General features: G+C 45.4%; 1 protein-coding gene across 1 annotated transcript in view; it reads left to right on the forward strand.

Annotated features, from left to right (window-relative positions):
- Nucleotides 1–26646, forward strand: part of BACE2 (beta-secretase 2) — a 140731-nt gene that overhangs the window by 77832 nt on the left and 36253 nt on the right. The window contains exons 3-6 of the mRNA XM_004696919.2: nucleotides 12466–12682; nucleotides 22393–22521; nucleotides 23753–23887; nucleotides 26457–26558. Of these exons, the coding sequence (XP_004696976.1) occupies nucleotides 12466–12682; nucleotides 22393–22521; nucleotides 23753–23887; nucleotides 26457–26558 (583 nt within the window). The remainder of the gene's footprint in view (nucleotides 1–12465; nucleotides 12683–22392; nucleotides 22522–23752; nucleotides 23888–26456; nucleotides 26559–26646) is intronic.

Here is a 26646-nt window from a genome sequence, read left to right on the forward strand (position 1 = left end):
TTTTTTCATGTCCTCTATGCTCTAACTACGAAAATATTTGATTTACAAATAAGGAATCCTACTTCGTGGAATTTCATTTATCACGGTAGGGTCTAGAACCGATTAACCGCGATAAACGAGGGTTCACTGTATTTAGAATTTCCTGATGTAATCAGTAACCAGGTGCCAGGAATCCAACTCACCTCGGTTCATGGCAATCCCATGTGGGTCTGATTAGAACTGAATTGATTTGAGGGAAAGTGGGCCCCCAGGCCTTTCTTCTGAGGTGCTCTGGGTAGACGCGAACTACCAATCTTTTGGTGAACAAACACTGAACTGTTTGCTCTACCACTCAGGAACCCTTTTGACGTAATGGGGGTTGGGAGATTGGAGAAGAAGACGGTATGAACACTAACAATACCTTAGAAGATGAATAAGCGGGCGCAGCATCCCTAGGAGCCCTGTGACGTAAGAGGATGCTCCCACCCGGCGGTGGGAGAGTCAGCAGCTGCTACAGCGTCCACTCTGACTCCTGGTCACGTCTGCATGTCGAGCAGCACTGAGCTCCATAGGGGCTTCCATGATGGGTTTTCAGGAAGAAGGTCTCCAGACCTTGCTTCTGAGATACTTCTGGGTGGGTTCTAACCTCCAACCATTTAGGTCGCAACTGAATGTATTAACCGTTTACACCACCAGGGAACCCGTCCACATCACCCAGATTTTCCAAAACTTGCCTACTGCGGCGCCGTACACGCCTCTGTGCTGAGCACTGCCCACCTTGGTTGCAAAGCATTTCTGGTCCTGTGTCCACTCCAGGGTGCTGGTCAAAACTGCGCACTGACTCGGTGTTCCTGCACCTACCAAAGGGCACAGCGCGTAGGAGAACATGTGAACTTGGCAACTGATGACCTGTTTTGCCCAGTTTCCATTTCCCTAAGGATTCCTGGTTACACTGTGGTTAGAGCCTGGACTGCTGACCAGAAGATCAGCATTTTAACCCACCAGCGGCTCCCTGGGAGGAAGGTGTAGCAGCCCAGAAACCATATGGGGTAGTTCTACTTTCTCTCATAGGCTTGCTAGGCATCAATAATGGGTTTGGGTTTCTTAATAGACAGCTACGAGGCACTGGTGTTTCCCTAGTAGAATTCTCACCTTCTATGTCTCAGATGTGGGTTTAATTCCTGGTCGATGCACTTCAAGCACGGCCACCACCCACCAGTCAGTGGAGGCTTCCAGGTTTGCTTTATGGGGATCAGCAGAGTTTCTAGATTCCAACTGAGTCGGAAGAAAGGTCTACCAGTTTGCTTCCCCAAACCAGCCATCGAAAGCCCTATGGATCACAGTGGTCTTATCTGCTACCCAGCATGGGGGTGGTTCAGGATTCTTTTGTTTATAAAGTCACCATGAGCCAGGGGCTGACTTGTTGGCAGCTAACATCATCTTAGTCAAGGAGGTCTCTTTTCTCTTACCTTCTACTTTGTTCACTGTTCGGTTTATACTGATTATTTTACCTGCTTCCCTTTCCTGGCTCATTCAGACTTTTAACCCATAGGGAGGCTTCTGTTCAGGTGGCAGCTGACATCTGTTTCCCAGACTGGACTTCTCTGGTTCCATTACTCCTGGGTTGAATATGCACCTCCATACTTCCTTCAAAAGCTAACCTTTCCTCCTATTAAACAAAACCACGAGAGACTTTAGAACCATCCCCTCTAACCATTGACTTGAAGGCAGTGAGAGTTTTGCATCTTATCTGAGCTACCTCAACACTCCGAGTTCAGATCTCCTTCTCCATTTTCAGGTGAGAGACACAGCAGGGAGCCCTAGTGCTGTGGTGAGTAAATGCATGGGGCTGCGAACCGCAAGGTCAGCCCTCTGAAACCCCCAACTGTTCTGCAGAAGAAAGATGAGGCTTTCTACACCTGTAAAGATCTGTAATCTCAGAAACACACATGGGGAAGGTCTACCCTGTCCAATAGGGGTGCTATGAGGTTGACTGCATTGTTGTGCATTTGGTTTGGAAGCAAGACCCCAGAACCTACGCATGTCTGTGGGAAACCCCAGACACCCCCTCAGTTGTCAGCTTTATTTCCTTGGCACTTCTGTAGTTCAAGACTCAACTTGCCTTCCTAATTTGCAAGCAGGGCTGAAATGATTAAATATAAAGCCTCACCCATATTTTGGGTCTCCAGCTAGGATAGTAAAGAATCCTGGTGATGCTACGTGTTAGGCATGAGCTGGTTCAAAAGCACCAGTTGCTCCCTGGGGAGAAAGATGAGGCTGTCTGTTCTTGCAAAGATTTTTGGCCTCAGAAACCCTACACAAAGTTGCTACGAGTTGGAATTAACTTGATGGCAGTGGATTTGGTTCTTGTTTTTCTTGTTAGCCTTCCTGTTCACAAGAGCCATTCTTCCACAGGACTCCCAGGTGTCTGCTGAGCTGAATCAGATGGGAAGCATCACATTTCTGAGTTTCAGCCAAGTCTGGTCAGCTCAAAAGAATGAACAGATTAGTCTTACAAGACATCTAGCCGGAATGCTCCATAGGAGTGTGGATACTGTGATTTCAGCTTTCTCACTTCAGACATGCCACAGGAAAGACCGATCGCTGAGAAAGGATACCACGTTTGGTAGAGGGCCAGCTGAAACCACCAGCTATCACAACGGACTCACACATACCTCACAAATACTTCTGGAGAAGGCTCAGGATTGGACAACATTTCATCCTGATCCTCTGTTCATTAAAGTCACTATGAGCTGGCACGCCATGATTAGATGGCAACTGGAAACGACAACCAACACCTTCTAGCAACGGCAGCCTCACTGCCGTGCCTGCTTCGTAGGTTAAACACTAGCTTAGATGTTCTTTAACCATCTTCCGTTTGCTTTCCTCTGGGTCTTCCATGATTCTCGTATGGTTATACGACGGGACTTCAAAAAGTTTGTGGGACTCTGACAGACGAGGCCTCACCTCAGCTGGGGTCAGGTTTTCAAGATTTGAAGAGGGAGAACACCATTCAGTTGTTGCCATACAATCTTATGCGAAGGCCATCCCAAGCCAACACTCCTACAGAGTGATAAGTGAACTTTACTGGAAATTCATGTCAAGATGGGGAAAGTGGGACATGTCTAGGAGAAGGCATTGCATTTCGGTTGGTAGGAAAATGGGGAGGACCAATCTCCCATGGGGGGTGGGGGTGGACTCTTAGCCATACTTATAAAGAACTCAAGAGAATAGGCCTGGTAATATGTTCCTAATCTGAACACCTGTGACCTAGTTTCTCTCTAGACTTTGGTGACCCAAGCCATGTGCTATAGACTACTGGAATTTTAGACGATTTTTGAGAGGCCCACAACATCCTTCATGGGCTACCCGAGAAGGGTTTGATTTGGAAATCCCACGAACCAAATTATGCTTTACCTCAAGTTCACCTGTGGCCTTTGGACTGAAGGCTGAAACTCTCTAGTGTGAGAAGCAGTCCGAAGGGTATACAACTGGTGGTTGTTAGACTTTGTTCAGATTTCTTGCTTTGAGGGTACCCAATGAATGGTAGGCCAGAACTACCATAAACATTAATGCCCTCTTTGCTTTATAATGACATGTATTAATCTGGTAGGCACAGCTCTGTCATTACAAATGAATATTATTGAAAGTTTTGCCCTATCACCCACCTCCATTGTTAGTGTCCAGTCACTTAAGGGTTTATTTTGTGCAAGTCAACATTTATATAATACAGTTTATAGCCGGCCCATATTTTGTGTAACATCTTTTTTCACCAGTGTTTTAAATTCTATACCACTGGCTAGCTCAATGACACTATCAATAGAATTATCTTATGCCCCAGGGAGGATTGATAATGTTCTCTAACATAAATGACAATGATGTCTCTAAAGTGCACCAGAGTCATGTATAAACCATAGATATATGTATGGGTTTGGGGCTTGCAAATTCTAACCCCAATCTAAGAACAGTTAGTCCTTATGACATGGCCCTGCTTGATGCTCACCCTCATGAGGCGATCACTGAAGATATAGGTGCTATAGCAAAGTGTGGTGAAGAAACTAGATGGTGGCCAGCTATCAGAAGCAATCAAATCTAGGGTCTTCAAGGCTTGTCTTCAAACAGGTGGCCATTTAAGTGGGGCATCAACTAAGTCCTCATGGAAGAAGCCTGGCAGCCTATGTGACCCAAAGATTGTAAATAACAAAATCCAGATCCAAAGGGGGGATCATTTCAGAGCTTACATTGTGACTACCTGGTTTGCAGAAGGCTATGGATGACAGTGGAAGCCAAAATCCATTTTCAGGGTTCACACAAGGATTAAGCATCCAGTGAATCCCCTCTGACTGTAGTGAGGGAAGTGAGTAACCTAGTTATTACACATAGAGCATTGTAAAGTCAATTATGGCAGAATTAGTTAGGTTAAAATTTAACGCCTTATCATTTGATCTCCCTTTTGACCCATTTTAAATTTGTTCTAGATTTTAACATTTTATGCTTTCTTTTCAGTTGTTTCTTGTTTTACTTTTGTTATTGTTGGACTTTTGGGGTGGGGTACATTTTTCTGTATATTAAATCCAAGCTAGGTAAATCTATAGACCCAGTAAGTGGATTAGTAGTCTCTGCAGGGTATAACTGTTCTTAGATTGGGGGTAGATTTTGCAAGCCCCAACCCATGCCTATATCTATGATTTATACATGATTTATACACTTTAGAGACTTTCAGAGGAGGTTGAAGGGGAACGGGAAGCTACCAACAATGAGTACAAAAGAGAAGAAAATGTTCCAAAACGGATTGTGATGATAATTGTATAACTCTTAATGTGAGTGACTATTGAATTGTATGATAGGTGAGTGATATGCCAATAAAACTTTTTTTTAAGTTTATGATACAATGAAAAGAAAAGAGAGGAATTTGCCCACCAACTTTTTGAAGTCCCCTTGTAGTTAATACAGATTTGGTATTGGAAAGATGTGAACATTTTCTTCCGATGTAGATTCTTTGTCACGACTCTGTCTGGCACTTGCGGCAAGTTTTCAGGTGGGCCGGAGGTAGGCTTCCCATCATTGTACTGCAGGGGAACCAGGAGAAGGCCTCACTTCCTTTCTCGACGTTTGACAAAGGTTTCTTTTCTGAGCTGTAGCTCCCTGCCCTGTGATGTTTCAGTCTCTGCTTGCCTCTCTGATCTCTCTGGGTTATAATAAGGTTTCTGGTTGGGTTTGTCAGCCTCTGATTCAAGTTCCCCAAGTCTTTGGATATTCAGGTTTAACACTTCCTGAAACATTTCCCAGTAATTGGATATTTGGCTTGGGATCCTTTGACAAGCTGTCTTTGATTTATAGAATGAGACATCAGGTTACCATTTGTCATTTGTGCGCTTGTCCCCATCAGAAGCCCTCCTTTCATAGTGATGAATGTTCTGATGAGTTATTATATAGCAAAAGAAAAAAGACCATGTAAATTTTTTAAATGTGCTTCTTTTATCACCAATAAAATTGCCTCCAGCCAGTTGGCTTGAGGAGAGATTAAATATATCAATCCCTTGACCTTGTTAGTCTGTTCAGGAAATTGAGTGGCTTTCCATTAAAATGTCTTCTCCCTGTTGTCCTCCATCTGAGAGGAGGCCCATCTAGCTTCACCCTACATTGTACAAGGGAGACATTTCTTTTTCTCATCTGACACTTGTAAGTGGGATGAGGGAGTTGAATACACGCCCAGTGACCTCATTGAAGAAAGCTGACCTGGATACTTGAAATCAAGTGTCTCACTTTTCCATGACACAATGACAGCTACGTTTCCTGATTAAATCATTGCTTCACCCACATGTAGTTGGCCTAGAGGAGCTGGGGCAGGGAGCGACACTTGCTCTATTGGAGCTCCAGAACGTGTGCCATTTTTGAGGGTGTTGAGGAACCACCAATTGGGCAGGTTGGTTGAGCAGCCCCAGGGTCTTCAGTAGCCCCATCCTATCTAGTCTAGACCTTTCTAGAGCCATGGTAGAAGGGGAAGAGGGCTATTTAGTCCTCTGGGCAGCAACCTTGTAGGTAGATTCTAGGCCTTGAGATGTGCAGAAGTGCCCAGGGAAGCCTTAGGCTGAGCTCTTTGGGAGATCTCACATCCCTTGGTTGGGGAGGTTTAGGAAAGCTTACCCAGGGATTCAATTCTTTTGAATTCTGCTTTCCTACCTTTTCATGCTCTCTGAAAACAATAGTGGGTTTATCTCAAAATAGTAAAGATGTTCTGCAGTTATTTTCTCTTGTTCCATTGATTTAACTTTTTGATCTTGTATTCCCTGAATACTCATCTCAGAGGAAGGAACATCTCCTGAATTGGGTTCAAAGTGTTTTAATTGCTGTGAGCGGGTTTTTTCCCAGCTGTCCACATCCCTGATTGATTGCTGCTTCTGAGAGCTGGGAATGGACATTGCAGATGCAAAGCCAATCTGGGATTGTCTCTCAATATATTTAATTAATGTGCAGAGCAATTGAGATCCAAAACACTTTAGTGCCAAGAGGTATAGGATGTTAGAAGATGATGGAAGAATGAATTTTACAAGATGAAAGTACTGAACAACACACTAACAATCTTCGTTGCTATTGGTGGCAGTGGGACAGAGTAGAACTGTCCCATAGGGTTTTCTTGGCCATAATCTTTATGGGAGCAGAGTGACAGGGCTTTCCCTGGCAGATCTGCTGGGTGAGTTTGAGCAGTCAACCTTCCTGTCAGCAGAGGAGCACTTAACCTGCTGTGCTTGTCTTTATTTTATTTTATTTTTTTAACTCTTTGAGATTCATTTGCATAGTCCAGGGAATATGAGTTTAAGATTTACTTTATTACCACATTGGACACATTGTCTATGTACTGTTCATTGGGAGAGCCCTTAGCCATGGTAGCCATTTAAATGAAAATGCATTCCAATGAAATACAATTTCAAATATCAGCTTTTCAGTCACACTTGAAATCAGATTCAGGTGCTCAGTAGCCACAGGTGATTACCAGATTGCTCAGGGCAAGTATAAAACAGTCTTTTGATCACAGAAAGTTCTGTTGGACAACTCTGATGATGAATACACCTTTCCAAAACCCGACTCGCATGAAATTTGAAGGCTCCCAAGTTTAAACTGAAGCCTACCCACATCAACCTTTTTAAACAGGGACAGCTAACTATTAGAATGAGGTGGTGTGGGATATTCAGAAAAGATAGATCTTTAGAAAAATTGAAATGTAATTTAGAATCAAATTTAAACTTCTAATTTTAATAAAAACATAAATCTGTTAAAGTTTCTAACACCTGGTGATAGTAGTGATGAAAGGTACCAACAGATTAGAAGATGATATGAAAATCAGTTGTCCTCAGGTTGATTCTAAGCCACGGCCACCCTGCGTGTGCCAGAACAGAGCTGTGCTCTGGAGGAGGAGGGGGGGGGGGGTGGCAGCTGATTTTTTCAGTGATTTGTTGCCAAGTCTTTCTTCCACGGCAATGTTGCCTGGATTTGGTGGTAATAACTTCTTTTGTAAGAATTCATACCAAACTAGTCCCAAGGAATTGGAGATTGAAAAAGTCCCAGAAGTCCAACTCTTGTAAGATGCTAGTCTGCTCCATTCCCCCCTCTGCCCACCCCCTTGAGTATATTCCCTCTCCTCTCTGGGTCCTGCCAACCACTGCAGTGTCCCACAGAGGCTCACACGTTCAAAGAAATGTCTCATACAGCGGTGGGTGTGGTTCAATCCAAAATCAGAAGGTCACGCAGGGGTAACCCGGATGCTGGGGCCAGGGGAAGCACTCCACTTCTGGCTCTTGCTGGTGATGAGCTCACACCCCCTGCTTCTCAGTGGGCTCATTTTACACGCAGCAGGATGGCACTGCAGGGTGTCTTGCTCAAAATTACTCACAGATGAATCCTATCAGTAACTTTCTCCACCTTTTTACCAGACCCATGTAAGGAAAGGTCATTTGATGGGAGTTTATGGTGCAATCAAATTTCCCTCAAATAAAATAATCTATCCTTTACCCTTTAAGTGTATCTTATTTATGTACCTATGACCTGGGGTCTCAGGCAGAGTATTTCCAGTAGGTATTGGCCTCCTACTAACCTTAGTCAGACAGGATTTTTCCCAGGCCACTCCCCGAAATGCTTTCTCTCCATTCTCAGCTGTAGTATATCATTCCATAAGTGACAGTGACCAAGATAATCATTAAACAAACAGTGGGGTCTGATTCATACCATCTACTAAGGTCAGAACTTAATCTCCTCCTATTCCTGTTTGTTAGCAGATAATGTCCTCAAAACTGGGACGATAGCCACAGGCATAGTCCAGAATTGTAATATATCACATAAGGGATTGTGGCTGGAAAGGTGACATTCATTGAGTCCAACTCAGGCTTGAACTGCTAACTCTTTGCTTAACAGCCAAAGGTATTTAACTTTACAGCACCCAGTTAATTTTGTTGAAGAGTCTGTTTCAAAAAACTTTACTGTATTAACTTCTAAAATTCTCATAATCCACCCTTGAGAATTAAAACTAGAGTATCCAGATTTTTTCAGTGGGGGAGACTGAGACATGAGGGTAATTAAATAACTAGGCTCACAATCATACAACTAAGAGGTTAAACTGATATTTGAACCTCAAATTTCTTTGCCATTTAAAAATTAATACCTTATTCTTTTCTGATTGTGTAAGTTTCAAGTTTTATATACGGAAAATGTGGAAAGGTCTAGCTTCAAGAATGACGTATTTTCCAGATTGTAAAGTTATTTATGCAACAAACTAGGAAAGACTTAACCACGCGGTGGAGTTTCCTTCAAGAAATTATCCTTGCTATTTTAGTGTATTAAATTATTTTAAATCAGATTCAGCCATGTGTATAATTTTTTTTCCTCTTAAAATTTTTCTGTCACGGGAATCCAGGGCGGATGAGCCCTACAGGACCAGTGGTGTGAGTGGTGAAACAGGGAGGGTAAAGGGAGAATGGGTAGGAAAGAGGGAACCGATTACAAGGAACTATATGTGACCTCCTCCCTGGGGGACAGACAACCGAAAAGGGGGTGAAGGGAGGCATCGGACAGGGCAAGATATGACAAAATACCAATTTATAAACTATCAAAGGCTCATGAGGGAGGGGGTAGTGGGGAGGGAGGGGAAAAATGAGGACCTAATGTCTGGGGTTTAAGTGGAGAGAAAATGTTTTGAGAATGATGTACAAATGCGCTTTACACAATTGATGTGTGTATGGATTGCGATAACAGTTGTATGAGCCCCTAATAAAATGTTAAAAAAAAATTTTTCTGTCACAGTTAAATTCTTCTATAGCATCTTCAGTGCTATATAACATTCTCATCGTTTGTCTGTGTCCTGATTTACGTAACTGTTTCCTTTCTACTGGGCATTTGGACTGTGTCTAGTGGTTTGCTGCTATAAAGAAAACACATTGACGGCCCTTGTACATGAGTGTGTGCCCCGAGAGTACGTCTTTAGGCTCTGCTTCTCAGAAGGGCAATCAGCTGAACAAACTCACACTCATCCCTGATTTAGCTTAGTCTCTGACCTTCAGTCAAACTCCTTTGGTTCATGTGACCCTGCAACAAAGACATAATCATCTGTATCAAAGTTACAGAAATTTAATCTGAAGAGAGAAGCTGCGAGGACAAAGAAACAATGGGGGGTGATCGGGTTGGTGCTTTGGCCCTGACTTGGGTGGGGAGTGGGGGAGCTGCTAGAGTGGTTTGAATGCCCAGATGTCTATCTAGAGCTGGTCCTCGGCTTTCTTCCTTTAACCCAACAGAGCCCTCAAACTCAAGTGGGCGTGAGAATTGTCTGTTGAAGGCTAGGCACTCAGCCTTCTGAGCCTAGGGATGACTTAAGGGGGGGATGACTCAGAGCTAAGTTTGGCTATGTCCTGATTTGTATAAAAATCTTCCAGAGGAGTGTCTCGACTCCCTCAGAGTTAGTCCCTTATCTTCAAGAACCGATAAGGTCTTTCCTGTCCCTTAGTTCTCCGACCACACCCACTCACTCTCACCTGCTCTGGCTCTACTAGTCCTTGGGACCACATTGACAACAGCAACCACATACCTACCTTGGGACCTTGACACCTGACCTTCCCTCTTCTTAGGATGCCCTTCCTCTGGAGAGCCACATGCCTTGTTGGTGTCATTTATTCTGGTTTAGTACGAATGCCTGAGCATCACAGAGCTCCCATGGCCACCTGGTCACACATCCTCCCTGCACCCGCTACATTCCCTGGTAACGCTTATCACCACCTCAACTCTCATGTACTCACTTATATGCTACCTGTCTCTCTCAGTAGACTGTAAGCAGTCAGAGGGCAGGGTTTCCATCTGTCCTGTCCTGCCCATTACCCAATCTCCTTAGAAGAAGTAGGCACCAGTTACCAAGGAGTTGGCCTAAACGCACGGAGACTCCTTGTTTGTCAGAGTACATCTGTGCTCTACAGCATATTGAGGGCTGATATTCCAAAAATGTATCCGCAGACCTTCCCTCTGAGGCACCTCTGAGTGGACTCAAAGCTTCAATGTTTTGGTGAACAGCCAAGTGCATTAGCCATTTGCACCACCGAAGGACTCCAGCCTGGGTACAAAAGAAACAAATGCCAGGACCACATGTTAACACTAGTACCTCTGTTATATGTGGCATGGAACACACTGCTACCCAAATGTCACTGATGATGTTGGGGAGACTGTCACTTGGTTAACATCAACTCAAAACTCACTGCCATCCAGTTGTTGCCAACGAGTCATAACAATCCTTTATGACAAGGTAGAACTTTCCCTGGGGGTTTCCAAGACTGTAACTCTTTATAGGAGTGGAAGGCCCCTTTTTCTTCCTTAGAGCAGCTGGTGGTTCATGACCACTGATTTTGTGGATCGCAGCCCAACACATGGCCACTATGCCCCCAGGGCTCCTTTTTGGTTACATCAGCATTGTTAATCATTAAGAATTGTATACAAACCTTGCAAACATGATGCTGAGCAAAGTAAGTCAGGTACCTATTGTGTGATCCCACTGACATGATATGTCTGAATAGACAAATAGAGGGTGACCAAAGACTTAGTGGTTATTAGAGATGGGAAAGAGGAAAGGAGCTATTGCTTTGGGGCCACTGTGTTTGTCTGAAGGGTGATGGGGGGAAAATTAGAAATAGATATCTAGGGGTTTCAAGAAGTTTGTGAAATGGGATCGCAAGATAATGGATTGTTTCATAAACTTTGTGTGTTAGATGGGGTTGACTAGAGAAACAAATCAAGGACATTCGTATATGTATAAGAGAGAGCTTTATATCAAGAAGTAATTACACACCAATAAAGCATTCCAGCCAGCACAGTGCAAGCCCATAAGTCTTATACTAGTCCATAAGTCCCTCTTCAGACTCACAAAACCACATGCAATGATGCAGAATGCAGGAACATCAAAGGCCGGTGGGTGCAAAGTCTTGTGGATCCAATGATAGTGGATGCATCCCCAGGGCTCACCCAGGTCTCCACGTGGTGTCAAGAGGAAGGTGAAGGAAGAGACCCTCCTTATGAGGAAGTTACGCCCACGAGGAGGCACCATCAGGCTACACCCCACCCCTGTACTTCAAGTTGACACAAAATGATTGAACTACCACACTTTGTAAAACATCACCAAAGCCACTGAGTTGTATGTATATGATGTGTTGAAATGACAAGTGTTTTATCATGCATACTCACCACAATTTAAAACAATAATACATTTTTAAAAGCTTCTATTTTTAGGGCAACTGCTTTTGCCAGGAAGGGAGCTCTGGTGGTGATGCAGGTGTAAAGTGTTCAGCTGCTAAGCCAGAGGGGTATGATTCCAACCCGCCAGCCACGCTACAGGAAAGCAGTGTGGTAGTCTGTGTCTGTAAAGATCTACTGCCTTGAAAACTCTATGAGGCAGTTTTACTCTGTCCTACAGGGTCATTGTGAGTTGGAATTAGGTCTGGTTTGGCTGTGGGTCTTTGACGGGATGGATAACCATCTTTTCTTCAGTTAGCCAAGACACATCGACAAAGTACAAAGGAGCCCTCTGTCTTACTTCTCTAGCGCTGCTATAACATATATACCAAACGTGGATGACTTTGACACAGAGAAAATATGTTCTTACAGTTCAGGCAGCTGGAAGTCCAAAGCCCAGACCCTCACTCTAAAGAAGGTTCTCTCTGTCAACTCTGGGGGAAGGTCCTTATTTCTTGGTGACTTTTGCCACCAAGGGATGGCACCTACTGTCCCTCATCTGTGCTTGCTTCTCTGTCCTGATCTGCTCTTTTTAGATCTCAAAGGTGATTGGTTTAAAGTACACCCTACATTGAAAGGGCCTCTTAGCGAAGAACACCCATTCCCAGTGGGATTCTAATGGCAGATATGGGGGCTAGGATTTGCAATACAGATTTCTGGGGAAGACAGTCACAACCCTAGCATTCTCGTAAGGGAGCCGCTCTGACAGTCCCTTCCTTGTTCCTCTAGGTCCAGCACATACCGCTCCAAGGGCTTCGAGGTCACCGTGAAGTACACGCAGGGGAGCTGGAGAGGCCTAGTTGGGGAAGATGTCGTTACCATCCCCAGAGGCTTCAACAGTTCTTTCCTTGTCAACATCGCCACTATTTTTGAGTCAGAGAATTTCTTTTTGTCTGGTATTAAATGGAATGGAATACTTGGGCTTGCCTATGCCACCCTAGCCAAGGTAAGACGAAGTCACTAAGACAATCAAGTAACGGGGGATGTGATTCGGAAACTACGCAATGCAGAGACCAGCAGGTGTATCTCAGGCTGTTGTTGGAGAGAAATGGAAATTGAACAATCAATGAGTATCAAGTGGTGAAAGCAAGCCAGTGTTCATACCATTAATTCGATTTCTAAGCAATTTAAAGTTAATACAATTTAAAGTTAATAGCCTTATTCTGTAAACCTCCTTGCCAGATAGACTAATAGCATTACTTAAAAAAAAACAACCTTTTGTTTCTGCTGGATATATACTAAAAATGTTCACGAGGTCTGACGGACTCATTGTGGTCACGGTGTGTGCTCACGGCTTTTCGCTGTGAGTATTGTTAGCTACGATCAAGTTAGCCTGTGTGCAGCCGCCTTACCACAGCATCACGATCAGCTGCAGATTAGACCTTTACACTCATAAGGTTTCCATTGGCTCAATTTTAAATCATATTTTATTGTGTATTAGGTGAAAGTGTACACCAAAATTTGTCTATTTAAGATAATGTTAGACAAAAGGTCCTGTGCCATTGTGTTGACATTTTTCACGATGCATCATCATTCCTGTTATTTCCATCCTGTTCTATATCCATTAACCAAGCCTCTCTGCCCCTCTTTATTATCTCCGCTTTGGGGGTAATGTTGACTGCTTGGTTTCATTATTGATTATTCAAGGGAGTGCAGTACTCACAGTTACTATTGTTTATTTTATAAGCCAACTAGTAAGGTGTCTGGAAGGTGACTTCCAGGAATGGCTTCAGTTCCAAGTTCAAATTAGGGGGATAGTTTTAGAAATGTCTCCATTCTCTATAGGTCCAGTAAGTCTGACTTTTTTTTAGGTGTTTGAATTTTGCTCTACTTCCCCCAACCCCTGCCCCCTATTCTATCCAGGACCTTCCATTGTGCCCCTGGCCAGGACAGTCAGTAGTGATAGCCAGGCACCATCTAGTTCTTCTGATCTCAAACTAGATGAAGCCATGGTAGTCCTGTGGATTTGCTTCCTCTTTGAGTTCCTGGTTTCCTTCATCCTCTAAGCTTCCAAGCTTTTAAGAACTGAGATGCTACTCACCAAGTTGGAATGTAGAACCTTAACTTTGTGAACTATTTCATGCCAATTAATTGTTTCATGGGATAATTGCTTTAATCCAGTAAACCAGTTCTATAAGAGTGTATGTCTAGAAAGTCCCCATAACTGTGCCCCCTACGCTCTTTATTATTGATATAAATATGTACCTACAGATATACCTACATATAGTCACCACTGTGCTCACACATACTTTGCTATACACATAGGTGTACATAGCTATCGATGTAACCACCTGCGTTATTTTGTTTTTCTTATTACTGTTATTTTCAGAAACCTGATACCTCATTTGTAAAAGTGCTCAGCTGCTAACCCAAGGTTGGTGGTTCAAACCTACCAGCTACTCCAGGGAGAAACATGAGACCATCTGCTTTTGTCAAGAGTCACAGCCTTGGAAAGCCGATGGGGAAGCTCTACTCTGTTGCATCAGGCCACTCTGAATCAGTCAGCTCAGTGATAGGGGATTTGACTTGTTTTGGGGATCACTGCTGTTGCAAACCGCATGCTACAGCATTGAGCAAAGTTGACCTGTATGGTGACATACTTTTCAGTGACTTCCTTTACCTTGGTCAAGCTGGGCAGAGATCACCCTTACTAGGTGTGACCTTTCCCCTCACCCCCCCCCCCCCAAATGTCTGCTACTAGGAAGTCACATACCCCCACCTTGACCTGTACCCTCCCACCCCTGGGAGTCATCAAAGGATATTGCTTCTGATGTATATACAATTCTTGAGTATTTATAAAAGTGAGGACCATAGATTATTTGTCCTCTTGTGACACGGCCTGGTTTTTCGAAAGTTGATCACCCAGATCTTTCTGGAGTCTCTATTAGGCTAGGCTTATTAACTCCTCATGTATTAAATCATGACTGTGCATGATATGGGGCTGACCTGGGCCTGGTTGTCGACAGAGAGAGATGCCCTCCATAGGCTGCGGGCACCTTGAATTGTTTCCCTTCGCTCAGGAGCACCCTTGCAGAGATCCCTGGGCCCTGAGTGTGGGCCCTGAGTATGGGCCCAGGGCTGCCAGTCACTGGAAGTCGTGAGGAGCCAGGAGAAAGCATGGAACCCTGGCTCTCATCAGCATCAGAACCTTTACAAAATGAGAAAAGGAAGAAATGAGTCCCCTCCAATTCTTATTCTTGGGGCTAAGTTTGGATACAGGAGGAACAGGTTGCTCACTCACTGGCAGGGTAATTTCCAGTAGGTAGGGTTGCCAGAGGTGGATGAAACACCAACCCAGGGTGGGTCCCTGGGCTCTTGGAGTCCAGGTCACTTTGTGTCCACTGGAGGAAAACAAAGAGGTCTCCTCTCCTGGCCCTGTAATTGGGCACCACGCCTTGACCCAGCATTGTTCATTGCTAGGCTTTGAGCCAGAGCTGAGGGTTGAAAAAACAAAAAAAAACAACAACAAACAGTGTGGTTATTGTAGCAGCAAGCACAGTGATACCTGAGCCTCCCTTGATCCACCAGACCCAGCAAAGAAGGCCTGTTTGCCTACCTTATAAGACCATTCATTCCAGCTCAAGTTTATTAGCAAATGGGAGGGGGGAGGGGTCATTAGTCTGTGGCTTCACAAGAACAAAGCAACAATTGCTGAGTGCCTGTTAGTCACGCGGGAGGCCCGGGGTGGTCCAAACCGTTCATATACTCAGCTGCTAACAGAAACATTAGGAGTCCAAGGCTGCCCCCGCAGTGCCTCAGAAGAAAAGCCTGATCTACTTTCCAGAGATTCACCATTGAATACTCTGTTCAACTCTGACAAACCTCTGGTTGCCAAGCGTTGTGATTTGCTCACAGCCACTGGTGGGCTTTTATTGGTGCAAGACGGCGAACACGGCAAGACACCAAAGCCCTCAATTCTCACAGCCACTCCATCGGGTACACTCAGATGACCCCCACGTCAGATACGGGGACTGAGGGTCAGACAGGTCTGCTCTCATGCAGGTCACTCAGAACACAGAGCCCTGCATGTCCTTCCCGCACGACCTATGGAGGCCGGCCGGGCGCGCGACCCCTTTTTCCTTGGATCCAGAAGACGCACACAATCCGAGGCTTGATGACTAATAACAATCAACGTCCCTGAATTTGTGTTCACTGACGTTGCGACCTCGGGCAAAACGTTTCATCCTGATGACGGCTGGGAAATCAAAGATATGAGTACGCGTGATCTTCTGTGCAGTATTCAGAAGATGACAGAGCGACCTAAATGATCTAGAATTAGTCATTTGTCAACTCCTGGGGGCACAAGCGGCTGTCGGGGAGTTGGCCAGGCTCCGTTGGGCTGTGCACCCTCCCGAGATGACCAGCAGGTGGCTTCGGCTGTGGGGAGGCAGTTCCAGGATTTTCAGGAGTGGAGCAGACCTGGAAACAGGATTGTCAGGAGACCTCAGAGTGCGGTCAGCGTGGGTTTTAACCGTAGTTCTAGAACAAGTGGGCCAACCAGGCCGTAGTAGCCACGGTGTCTGCGGGCCTTTGGTTGGTGGTTAAAGCTCTGCGCCAAGGCTGGGCTTCTCAGCCCACTGCAGACCTACTTTCCAGCATCCTCTAGGAGTTGGTCCTGGATTACCACACAAGGAGACTTCAAAAGTTTGTGAAATATCTGTTATCTTTCCATTTTATTTACCCTCCCCCCCCCCAATTTTTAGAAGCCCCTTGCATTTTTTTCCCCCTGGTAAACATCTAAAAGGATCTAGAGGCATAATCCGAGTGAAGACCCACTTGTCAGGAGAACGACTGACCGAGCAATGCACGGATCTGTCACATAAACGTCACATAAACGTGTTGAAGGAGGCCATTGCTATCCCCAGCTTCCTAGGAAGGGGATACAGGAATAAGTAAGTGGTAGAGCCAGACTTCAGTCCCAGAAAGTGAGCAAAAGGAGCATGCCAGACCAGGCCTCCGCTAGAATCCCTTTTTAAGAAGGAATTATTCCTTATTTGTTAACCCAAACACGAGTGTTTCAACCAAGATTACATTCTGCCGTAGAACGCTACAGATGCCAAGAAAGAAACTGAAAGAACAAATAAATGTATTGCCAACAAGTCAATGTTTACTCAAAGAAAGAAACTCGTGGTGGACAAATACAAATGGAGAAGGTTTTATATCTTCTTGATAGTGGAACTCTCCTCTCATGGCCTCTAGCATTATAGATTTTGGTTTTATAGATAAAGAATAATACTCCTTAGGTCAACCATAGGTTTGTAGAGTAGACCTAGTGTCTTCCAGATGGTCACAGTCAAATCTGACCTCAAGTCTATTGGCTTCTTCCATGACCGCCAGCGTCCCAGGCCAGCCCCACCTATTCCCAAAGCGCCTTATTTCTTTGTGAGTCCACCAGTAAAAGTGGCAGTGTCTTCAGAATTGATGCTTGCATACCAAAAAGGTACAGAGGAAATTAGTTCTACCAAAATACTGTTGTTGCAGTCAAATCAGGTTGGACTCATGTTTATCTTTTCCAACTTTAGCATTCTAATTGCCAATAGTTAACAGTGCATGTTGCTTGCACGTGTAAACAATTTCAGACTGAAGACCTTGGTAAAGTTCTTCTATTTCTTCATTTCTGTCTTTACTGATTGGGAAGAGTACTGGTGGCATCGTGGGCTGCTAGCCCACAAGTTCAAAATCACCAACTTTTGCTTAGGAGAGAAATAAGGCTTTCTACTCCCACACAGAGTTGCAATCTCAGGGACCCCCGGGAGCAGCTCTACTCCGCCCCACAGGGTCACTATGAGTCAGCATCAACTCGATGGCAGGGAGTTTAGATTGGAGCTTTAATGATTGTGCATAACTTTGAATTGTATTTGTAGTGACTAGATATCCTTATATGTGGACCGATATTATCCTGTCACAAACAGCATGGTGCTTCAAGAGAGATCTTGCAATGTCCTTTATAATGATGATGTAAAGCCATGCCTCTCAAAGTCGCTCTGGCCAGCAGAGTAAACAAGATGACTTCCGATTTCAAAGTGGCCAGTGCCAAACTATTTCAGCTGACTAATTCCTAGGATATCGCTCTTTTAGGCATTCCATTTCATTTTTGACAACTTCACTTTAAGCTCCCACTAATAGAGGTTCACAGCTGTTTCTTCTCATTTTGAGTCATACCCCATCAGAAAAGGAAGGTCCCATAGGCTTTACTTCATCCCTGTCAATATTGTTGACGCTACTAAGAGAAGGCAGTTCATCCTCAATCATATTTTGTGTCTGCCCTCCCCATGTGGTACAAACAATTTGTGCTTAATGACTAACCTCAAGTTGGCTGTTCAAACCCACCCAGCAGTCTCCTGGAAGAATGGCCTAAAAGGTGGAGAGGCAAGAAAACCTTGTGGGGCTATGAAAATGGCACAGGGCCACGTCTGACTTCCTGTGGCTCCCAAGGCGGATTGCCACAAAGTAAGAGGTCAGATAGGCTGCCAAACCTCCATCCTTTTTTTCACCTTATTCTGATAGCACCAGCCCTCCCAAGCAATCTGCTTCTCTGCGGGATTCAGCAATGTACTGCAATGCTCACTCAGAACTCACACATAACAATCACGACCAGGCGGTCTACTGGGGAAGTCAACAGGTTACAATTCAGGTGAGAAATGCTCAGGATGGTGTTGTTCAGTCACTACTACCTGCAGGCAGGTTTTTTTCAGCCCTCGGCCTCTAGGCCTGGCCTCTGCCCTGCTCCATGGCCGGTAAATCTAGTTATCCCAATTAAGGGCCCAGAGGCACTCCACTTCCCAAGCTAATCTCTGCTCCAAAGCACTCAGTTTGACTTGCTCCGTGGGCGAGGAAGTCCACTGATCGGCCCCATGCTTGATCTTGGTTCTCCTACTGCTGGCCTTCTGCTGCTCTTTCAGGAGTCAAATCCATCTCCTGGATCAAGGAGGTTCAACACACAGGGATCTCAGAGACCAAAGGACGCACTCTGCTTCTGACTCTTTGCTCTTACTGGTATTTAGGTCCCCCTTCCTGCTTCTGGAGGAGCTGTGCTGGTGTAGACATTACTTGTGGGGCTACCAACTACAAGGTCAACAGTTCGAAACCATCAGCCACTCCACAGCAGGAGAAAGATGAAGCTTTCTAGAATCACAGCTTCAGAAACCCGCAAGAGCAGTGTGCTCTGTCCTATAGGGTCACTGTGAGACAGAGTTGGCTCAATGGCAATGAGGTTCTGCTTCTGAGATTGCTCATTTAATGCCCAGCAGGATGGCATCACAATGAACTTATAAATAGTCACTCACAGCTACATCATATAATCCCATCAGTATCTGCTCCCACTTTTTACTGAGACCCATTTGTAAAACAAAAGTCATTTTGATGAGAGGAACAAAGGCAATGGTAGGAGAGACATAGCCAACAAGTCGCTGCGTCTCAGGAACATTTCTCTTCTGCCATACATGGGGCCACCATGAGTTGTAATTGACTTGATGGCAACAGCTGTGTTGTTGTTGTTGTTGCTTTTACTATTTTACCAAACAGGAAGTCCTTTTCCGGTGATTAGCCTTTTCTGATGATATGTTCAAAGTAAAAGAGTCAGTCTTGTCATCCTCGCTTCTAAGGAACACGCCATTTGATTAACCACAACTTGCTACATTACCAAAGTTCAGGAACTCGTTTGGCAGGCGCTCCAAAATTCCCAAACCTAAACCGCCTCCCACCATCTGAGATCTGGCATGAACCCTCCCTCATCGGGGGTTAGTCATCTCTCACTGAAGTGATGGACAATGGGGGCTGATCAAGGTGAACAAACATTTTAGAAAGCAAGGTGGCTCCTAGAGAGGTTCTTCCCTCCTTCCTCTGGGAAGTCTGATGCATATCCAGCAGCTCCCTCGGAGGCGCCCCACCTCCACTGCTGCTCACACTCACCTCACAGGCAGTCATGATGTGATAGCATCTTAATAGCTCCTGGAAATGTGATCTTTTTTTACAGCAGAGCAGCACCAAAAGGAAAATTCCCAAAATATCACACTGAAGAAAGGGCTACAGAAGGAATACTGCATGGTTTAAAATCAGGAAAGGTGTTCCTCCGGATTGTATCCTTTCCTGCTGTTTATCCAACCTATTTGCTGAGAAGGTAATCTTAGAAACTGGGCTATTTGAGGAAGAGTGTGGCATCAGATTTGGAGGAAGGTCATTAACAACCTTCGGTATATGAATAACACAATTGTGCCTGCTGAAAGTGAAGAGACCTTGAAGCAATCGCTAGTGAAGATCAAAGAGAAGAACCTTCGGTAAGAATTGCATTTCTATGTAAAGAATATGAAAGTGCTCACCAATGGAACAATAAACAACATCCTGATAAACAGTCAAAAGATTGGTTTAGTTGGATAGAGGACTTCAATTGGATAAATAATCAACACCCATAGAAGCAAAATCAAGAAATCAAACCATCAATATATCGTATTGGGCAAATCTGCTGCATAAGATCTCTTTAATGGGCCCTAAAGCAACGATGCCCACAGTCCAATGTGTTGGCATGGTCAATCAAACACAAGTAAGCATCTTTCTGCTATTGTGTGCTTTAAGCCAGGATCCATCCAGCATCAGCAATGACTGTCTGTATTCCACATCCTCTTCTGCATCCCGCGTGAGCACCTCTAGAACAATTCATTGCACTTTATGTGGAACTTGTTCCTGGATCAAGAGGCAATTGTGCGACTAGAACAAGGGAACACGACACGGTTTAAACTCAAGAAGGGTATGTTACTAGGGTTGCATCCTTTCACCATACTTATTCAATCCATATGCTGAGCAAATCATCAGAGAAGCTGGCTTCTATAAAGAAGATTGTGGCCTCCGGACTGGAGGAAGGTATATTCACAACCTGCGGTATGCAGATGACACCAACTTGCTTGTTGAGTGTGAGGAGGACTTGAAGCCCTTGCTGATGAAGATCAAAGATTGCAGCCTTCAGTATGGATTACAACTCACTGTAAAGAGGACAAAAATCCTCCCATCTGGACCAATAGGTAACATTATAATAAACGGAGAGAAAGTTAAAGTTGTCGAGGATTTTGTCTTGCTTAGATCCACAATCGGTGTTCAGGAAGCAGCAGTTAAGAGAGCAAAAGACATACTGCTTTAGGTAAATCTGCTACACAAGGCTTCTTTAGAGTGTTCAAAAGCGAGGATGTTACTTTGAGGACTAAGGTGCACCTGTCTCGAGCCATGGAGCTTTCAGTGGCCTCAAATATGCGTGAAAGTTGTGCACTGAGTAGGGAAGAACGATGAAAATCGTTGTGTTTGAATTGTGGTGCTGGCAAAGAACCTTGAAAGTGCCATGGACCGCTAACAGGACAAACTTGGAAGAAGAAGGGCCAGAAAGCGCCTTACTGGCAAGAATAGGAAGATTGCCTCTTATACACTTAGGGCATGCTTGTAGGGAGGGACCAGTCCCTGGAGAAGGACAGCATGTTTGGCAAAGTAGAACAGCAGCGGGAAAGAGGAAGGCCCTCGAGGAGACGGGGTGACCCAGTGGCTGTCTCAGTGGGCTCAAGCACAGACACAATGGTGAGGGTGGTGCGGGACAGGGCAGGGTTACGTTCTGTTGTGCATCAGGTCGCTGTGGGTTGCAATGGACTCAATGGCACCTAACAACAATCAACAAAGCAAAGCAGCAACAAAACCAAAGAGAAGATGTCACTTTGAGGATGAAGGTGCACCCGATCAAGCTATGGCATGTTCAGTGGCCTCATCTGCATGCGAGAGCTGGATAATGGATAGAGAAGACCACAGAAGAATTGATGCCTTGCGTTATGCTGTTGGCCAAGACTACTGCACACACCGTAGACTGTCAGAATGAACCGATCTGTTTTGGAAGTACAGTAGGAATGTTCCTTCAGAGCAAGGCTAGTGAGACTTCGTGTCATGGACTTTGGACATGTTACCAGGAGGAATCAGTCCCTGGAGAAGAGCATTCTGCTTGTAAAGTAGGGATTGTTTTGGGGTGCTAACGAGCGAGCCTGGGCACAGCAGAACAAAACACTTCACCACCCAGTCCTTCACCACCCTTACCGCTGTTGCTATACCCAAGCCCTTTGTTGCAGTCACTGGGCCAATCCATCTCATTCACCGTCTTCTTTTTCACGGACCTGCCACTTTACCGAGCATGATCTTCTCCTCCAAGGACTGGTGTCTCCTGACAACATGTCCAAAGTTGTAAGACGAAGCTTTGCCATCCTTGCCTCTAAGGAGCACTCTGGCCCTACTTCTTCCAAGACAGACCAGCTTCCCCTTTTGGGAGTCCCTAGTATTTTCAATAGAGGGTCCATGAAAAAGAGGAAGACCAGGACAAGAGGAATTGACACAGCAACTGCCACACTGGCTCCAACGTAACAATGGTTATGAAGATAGTGCCGGACTGAGCAGCGTTTAGCTCTGTTTTGCATGGGGTTACTATAAGTCTGACCCAACCCAACACGTCTAGCCACAAGCAGAAAATATTCTATGGAAGGTTTCTGAATGACTCTGCCTAATCTCAATCGGGCTTGTTTATTGTTCAGACCTGGAAAATTCAGTATAAAGGAAAAACCATATGATGGAGAAGCATTGAGCCCTTCCTCCATCGCCACTGTGTCACAAAGCTGTTGTCTTTCTTTCCATCTCCCGCAGCCATCGAGTTCCCTGGAGACGTTCTTTGATTCCCTTGTGCGCCAGGCAAAGATCCCCAACATCTTCTCCATGCAGATGTGCGGTGCAGGATTGCCGGTGGCTGGAATTGGTACCAACGGAGGTAGTCTTGTGGGTATCTTTTAGTCTTAAAGGGGAGAAAAATCACAAATCGGTGGGACTGTTTTGTTCAGCTTTCCTGTTGTATTAAAAATCAGATGAGAAATACCAGGCACATATGTTTTGTGTGTACTTTAAAAATTGGGTGATCCTTGTTATAGCGATTTAAAAACGTTTGTTTTAATTAGCTTTAAATCATAAAGCCATCCAGGAGGGGAACTCACAGTCCTCTTCCAAATTCCCTCACAGCTTTTGTGTATTGCCTTTTAGAAGGGAACTATTCTGTGGACAGGAGGAAGCACATGAAGATCAGTGGAGTGCATGGGGCAGAGGGGGTCCAAAGGTGGGCCGCATTCCGGGTAGGGGAAGCAAAAGGTATGACTTGGAGATCGTGTGACCTTCGTAACTCTCCCACTATTGCACACACACATTACGCAGCAAAGGTGGTGTCTGTAGAGATAGCACGGATGTACATCAGTCAGAGCGCCCCTCCATGCATATGGAGGAGGAAGAGGGTGCCTCTGGGACCTGGGGTGGAAACGGGGAAGCAGAACCTAGGCCCCATTTCCTGGCAGCTCCCCTTTGCCCACAATCCACCTCGTGATGCCTTTTGAATCACCCTTGGGGGCTGAGAAAAGGAACCTAAGGCACGGTGGTAATGAGTTGGACTGCTAACCACAAGGGCAGCAGTTCGAAACTACTGTTCCTTAGGAGACAGACCAGGCTTTCTACTCTCATAGAGATTTACAGTCTCAGAAACCCTATGGAGAGTCGATAGGAATCACAATTGACTCCCAAGCAGTGGGCTTATTGGGGTGCTTTGGTTTGGCAGGGAGGAGGTAGCAGGGTAGCTAGAATGTTTTTTCATTACAATTGAAGCTGTTTTGTCTTGTGTTCATGTTCGCTAATGTTCAAATAATGAAATCATTGTCCATCTGCACAGCCCCCATCTTTATGCATTCTCGAAGGTCGGGTAGCACAATATTGTGAAACTGGTGTTATGTGGACTTTCTTTGGATAAAGAAACCACCAAGATTATCCCAGGGCACAGGATTGCTTGACCTTGGGGTGCATGGCCCCAAGCTGCTCCTTTTGTCATTGTAAGGATACAGATTTGCATCCTGGCATCCCAGTATGTGGAAAGTCCTGATACTGGGAGTGCTGTCTTCCTGAAGGCATGCTTCCCTGGTGGAAAGTTTCTGGGCCTTTCTCTCTAATGCATGTAAATATTTTCCCTTCCCAGGTCTTGGGTGGAATTGAGCCAAGTCTGTATACGGGAGACATCTGGTATACACCTATTAAGGAGGAGTGGTATTACCAGATAGAAATTCTGAAACTGGAAATTGGAGGCCAAAGCCTTAATCTGGACTGCAGAGAGGTGTGTACACAATGATCTCTGCTGTGTCTGTCCGTCTCTCTTTGTTTGGATCTGGGTTCCGTACGTTTCACAGGTGGGCCCTGCATGTGGAAGAATCCCTTTGTTCTTTGCCTCCCCGGGGATTTTGTAAGCTCTCGGTGTGTGAACCATAACCCTGGTGGCTTTTACACATTGGGCTGCTAACCTTAAGGGCAGCAGTTGTGTAACCATCAGATGCTCCATGGGAGAAAGACAGGACTTTCCACTCCCATAAACAGTTACCGTCTCGGAAACTCACAGGGGCCGTTCTACCCTGTTGTACAGGGTTGCCATGAGTTGCTATCGACTGAGCCGATGGCAGTGAGTTTGGCTTGGGTTTTCTTGTGCGTGAAATCAGAAGTTGTCCTATCCTTGGAGTGTGACATTAAGAGATACAGAGTCTGTGTATGAACACATTCCCTCCCTCCCCTGCCAGCCCACCTAGAAACAAACAAACAAACAAACAAACAAGCAATGCTTCCTTCTAACCATTTGCCTTTATAGGAGAAGTGAGCATAAACCATTTAATGAGGAAGGCTGTCTGGAGCTAGGAAGCCCTGGTGGGGCAGGGGTAACATACCGGACTCAGAACCCAAAGTTCAGGGGTTTGAATCCACCAGCTGGTCTGTGGGAGAAAGAAGTGGCTGTCTACTCCCCGAAGATTGCTGCCTTGGGAACCCAAGGTGCGGTTCTGCTCTGTCCTCAGGGGTCCGTCTGCCTCTGCATTCACTTGATGGCACACAGCAGCGGGGAGCAAAGATCATCAGCTCAACCCACCATAGGTAGCTCCCCTCACAGCCCACAATTCTTACTGAAGAAAAGGTCATGTCCGCAAGATGCCCACGGCTTGATACTGCTAAAAGGAAGAAATGTGCAGAGCCGGGCTACCACATCTCTGATTAGCCAATTCCACACCCTCTTGCTGCATTTTGGCTTCTTTGTGCTCTATACGGGTCCAGGTAGCACAGTGGTTCAGTGCCCATCTGCTAACCAAGAGGCTGGGGTTCAAGCCCACCAGTTGCTCTGCGGGGGAAAGATGGGGAGTCTGCATCAGCTAAGATGACAGCCTTGGACACTACCCAAGTGGTTTTTCTCTGCCCTTTAGGGTCGCTGTGAGTGGGAGCGGTCTCAGTGGTGGCTGTAGTTGTGGCCTTGAAGGCATTATGACGATGATTTGGGGGAACCTCAAGCTACACTTTCAGGAGGATTTGTAGACGCTGGCAGCATTTCATTTCACACTTATGTGCTATTGTTTCCTTTCATTAGAGCGTCACATCCCACCACACACTCCCATGCACAGGCACCACTGAGAACCAAAGCAAAGTTGATCAAAGGATGGCCCATTCTGCTGTGATTGTGTTTCAGTCCTAAGTCCACAAATCTGTGCTTTTAAAAAAAAAAAAAATCACAGCACCCTTACTTACTACTAAAGAATCCAGTCATAGCAAATTCAAACATGAGATGAATGTGTGTGTGTGTGTGTGTGTGTGTGTGTCAGCTTTATTTTCAGATTCTTGGTTCTTTCCTGCCCACTCCACAGAGGAACAAGCAGCAAAACCCAGAATTTCCCACTGCAACAGTTCTGTTTGTTATACACATAGGAGTACTTTTCTTACATATATTTTAAAAGCTACAATTTTATGAACCAACTCTTTTAAATTAAGTTCAATCTGTTTCTGAACTGACAGTAATGGTATATTTGAAATTGAATACACATGTGTATCTTTGCCTTTGGACCTGACTGGTGTACTTGGCCTTTGGACTTATGAATTTGCTCTCCAAGCAAGAGGGTCAAAATCTCCCAGGGCTCACCCCCATGCCTGGACATCCTTGCTCACACAGTTGTGTCCCTTGCAGTTGGGGTGGCTTGTCTACTGTCAGCTTACTGACCTCCACGGTAGTCATCATGCCCCACATAGAATGTAAGCCTGGATTATAACCCCAGATCGGAGTCCCTGGGTGGTGAATGCCCCCAGCTGCCAACCAAGAGCTTAGCTATTCAAGCCCACCCAGAGATACCTCAGAAGAAAGGCCTGGCGATCTTCCCCACAGCCAGCTGTGGAAGCCCCTGTAGAGCTCAGTTCTCCTCTGATACACATAGCATGACCATGAATTGGGGTGGACTCCCTGGAAAATGTTTTATTAATATTATTATTATTGTAAAACTCTCCTACCGATTTCTTTTTTCCCTTAGCTGGAGGTGAAAGGCTTGAGTTTGTACAATTAATATAAATGGCATTTCCGGTGGAATTTCCAACTTGAGAGATTCTTTCTGATGGGGGCATTTGGGCATCTCCAAGTAGAGAGAAAGCCCTGTGTTGGGAGGACTGGGCGTTTTGTCCTGTCACGATTCCTTCCTTACCTGAAACGAGAATGTGGGGCTAGCTCTCTGGTGCCCACATCCTGAGACCATGAATCGATGAAGTGCTGTCAATCGCTGCCGTGGTGTGTGTAAGGGCACCACAGTGATGGTGGTTGGTGGAAGCTGTTGTGGAGAGGGCGTACCGCTCACGTGCCTCCTTCCTGCCCCCTCTCACCCATTCCCACCCAGTACAATGCAGACAAGGCCATCGTGGACAGTGGGACCACTCTCCTGCGGCTGCCCCAGAAGGTGTTTGATGCGGTGGTGGAAGCCGTGGCTCGCGAGTCTCTGGTGAGTCCTGGTGGTGCTAACGAGTCTTGGAAGAGAACTCCCAGTCAGGACCGCGGCCTGAGGAGTAGTCCGTGGGTCTGAAAGTTCC

Source organism: Echinops telfairi, unplaced genomic scaffold (genome assembly GCF_000313985.2).
Source record: "Echinops telfairi isolate 266 unplaced genomic scaffold, ASM31398v2 ScPeMD7_7469;HRSCAF=8507_0, whole genome shotgun sequence".
In the NCBI taxonomy this organism is placed as follows: domain Eukaryota; kingdom Metazoa; phylum Chordata; class Mammalia; order Afrosoricida; family Tenrecidae; genus Echinops; species Echinops telfairi.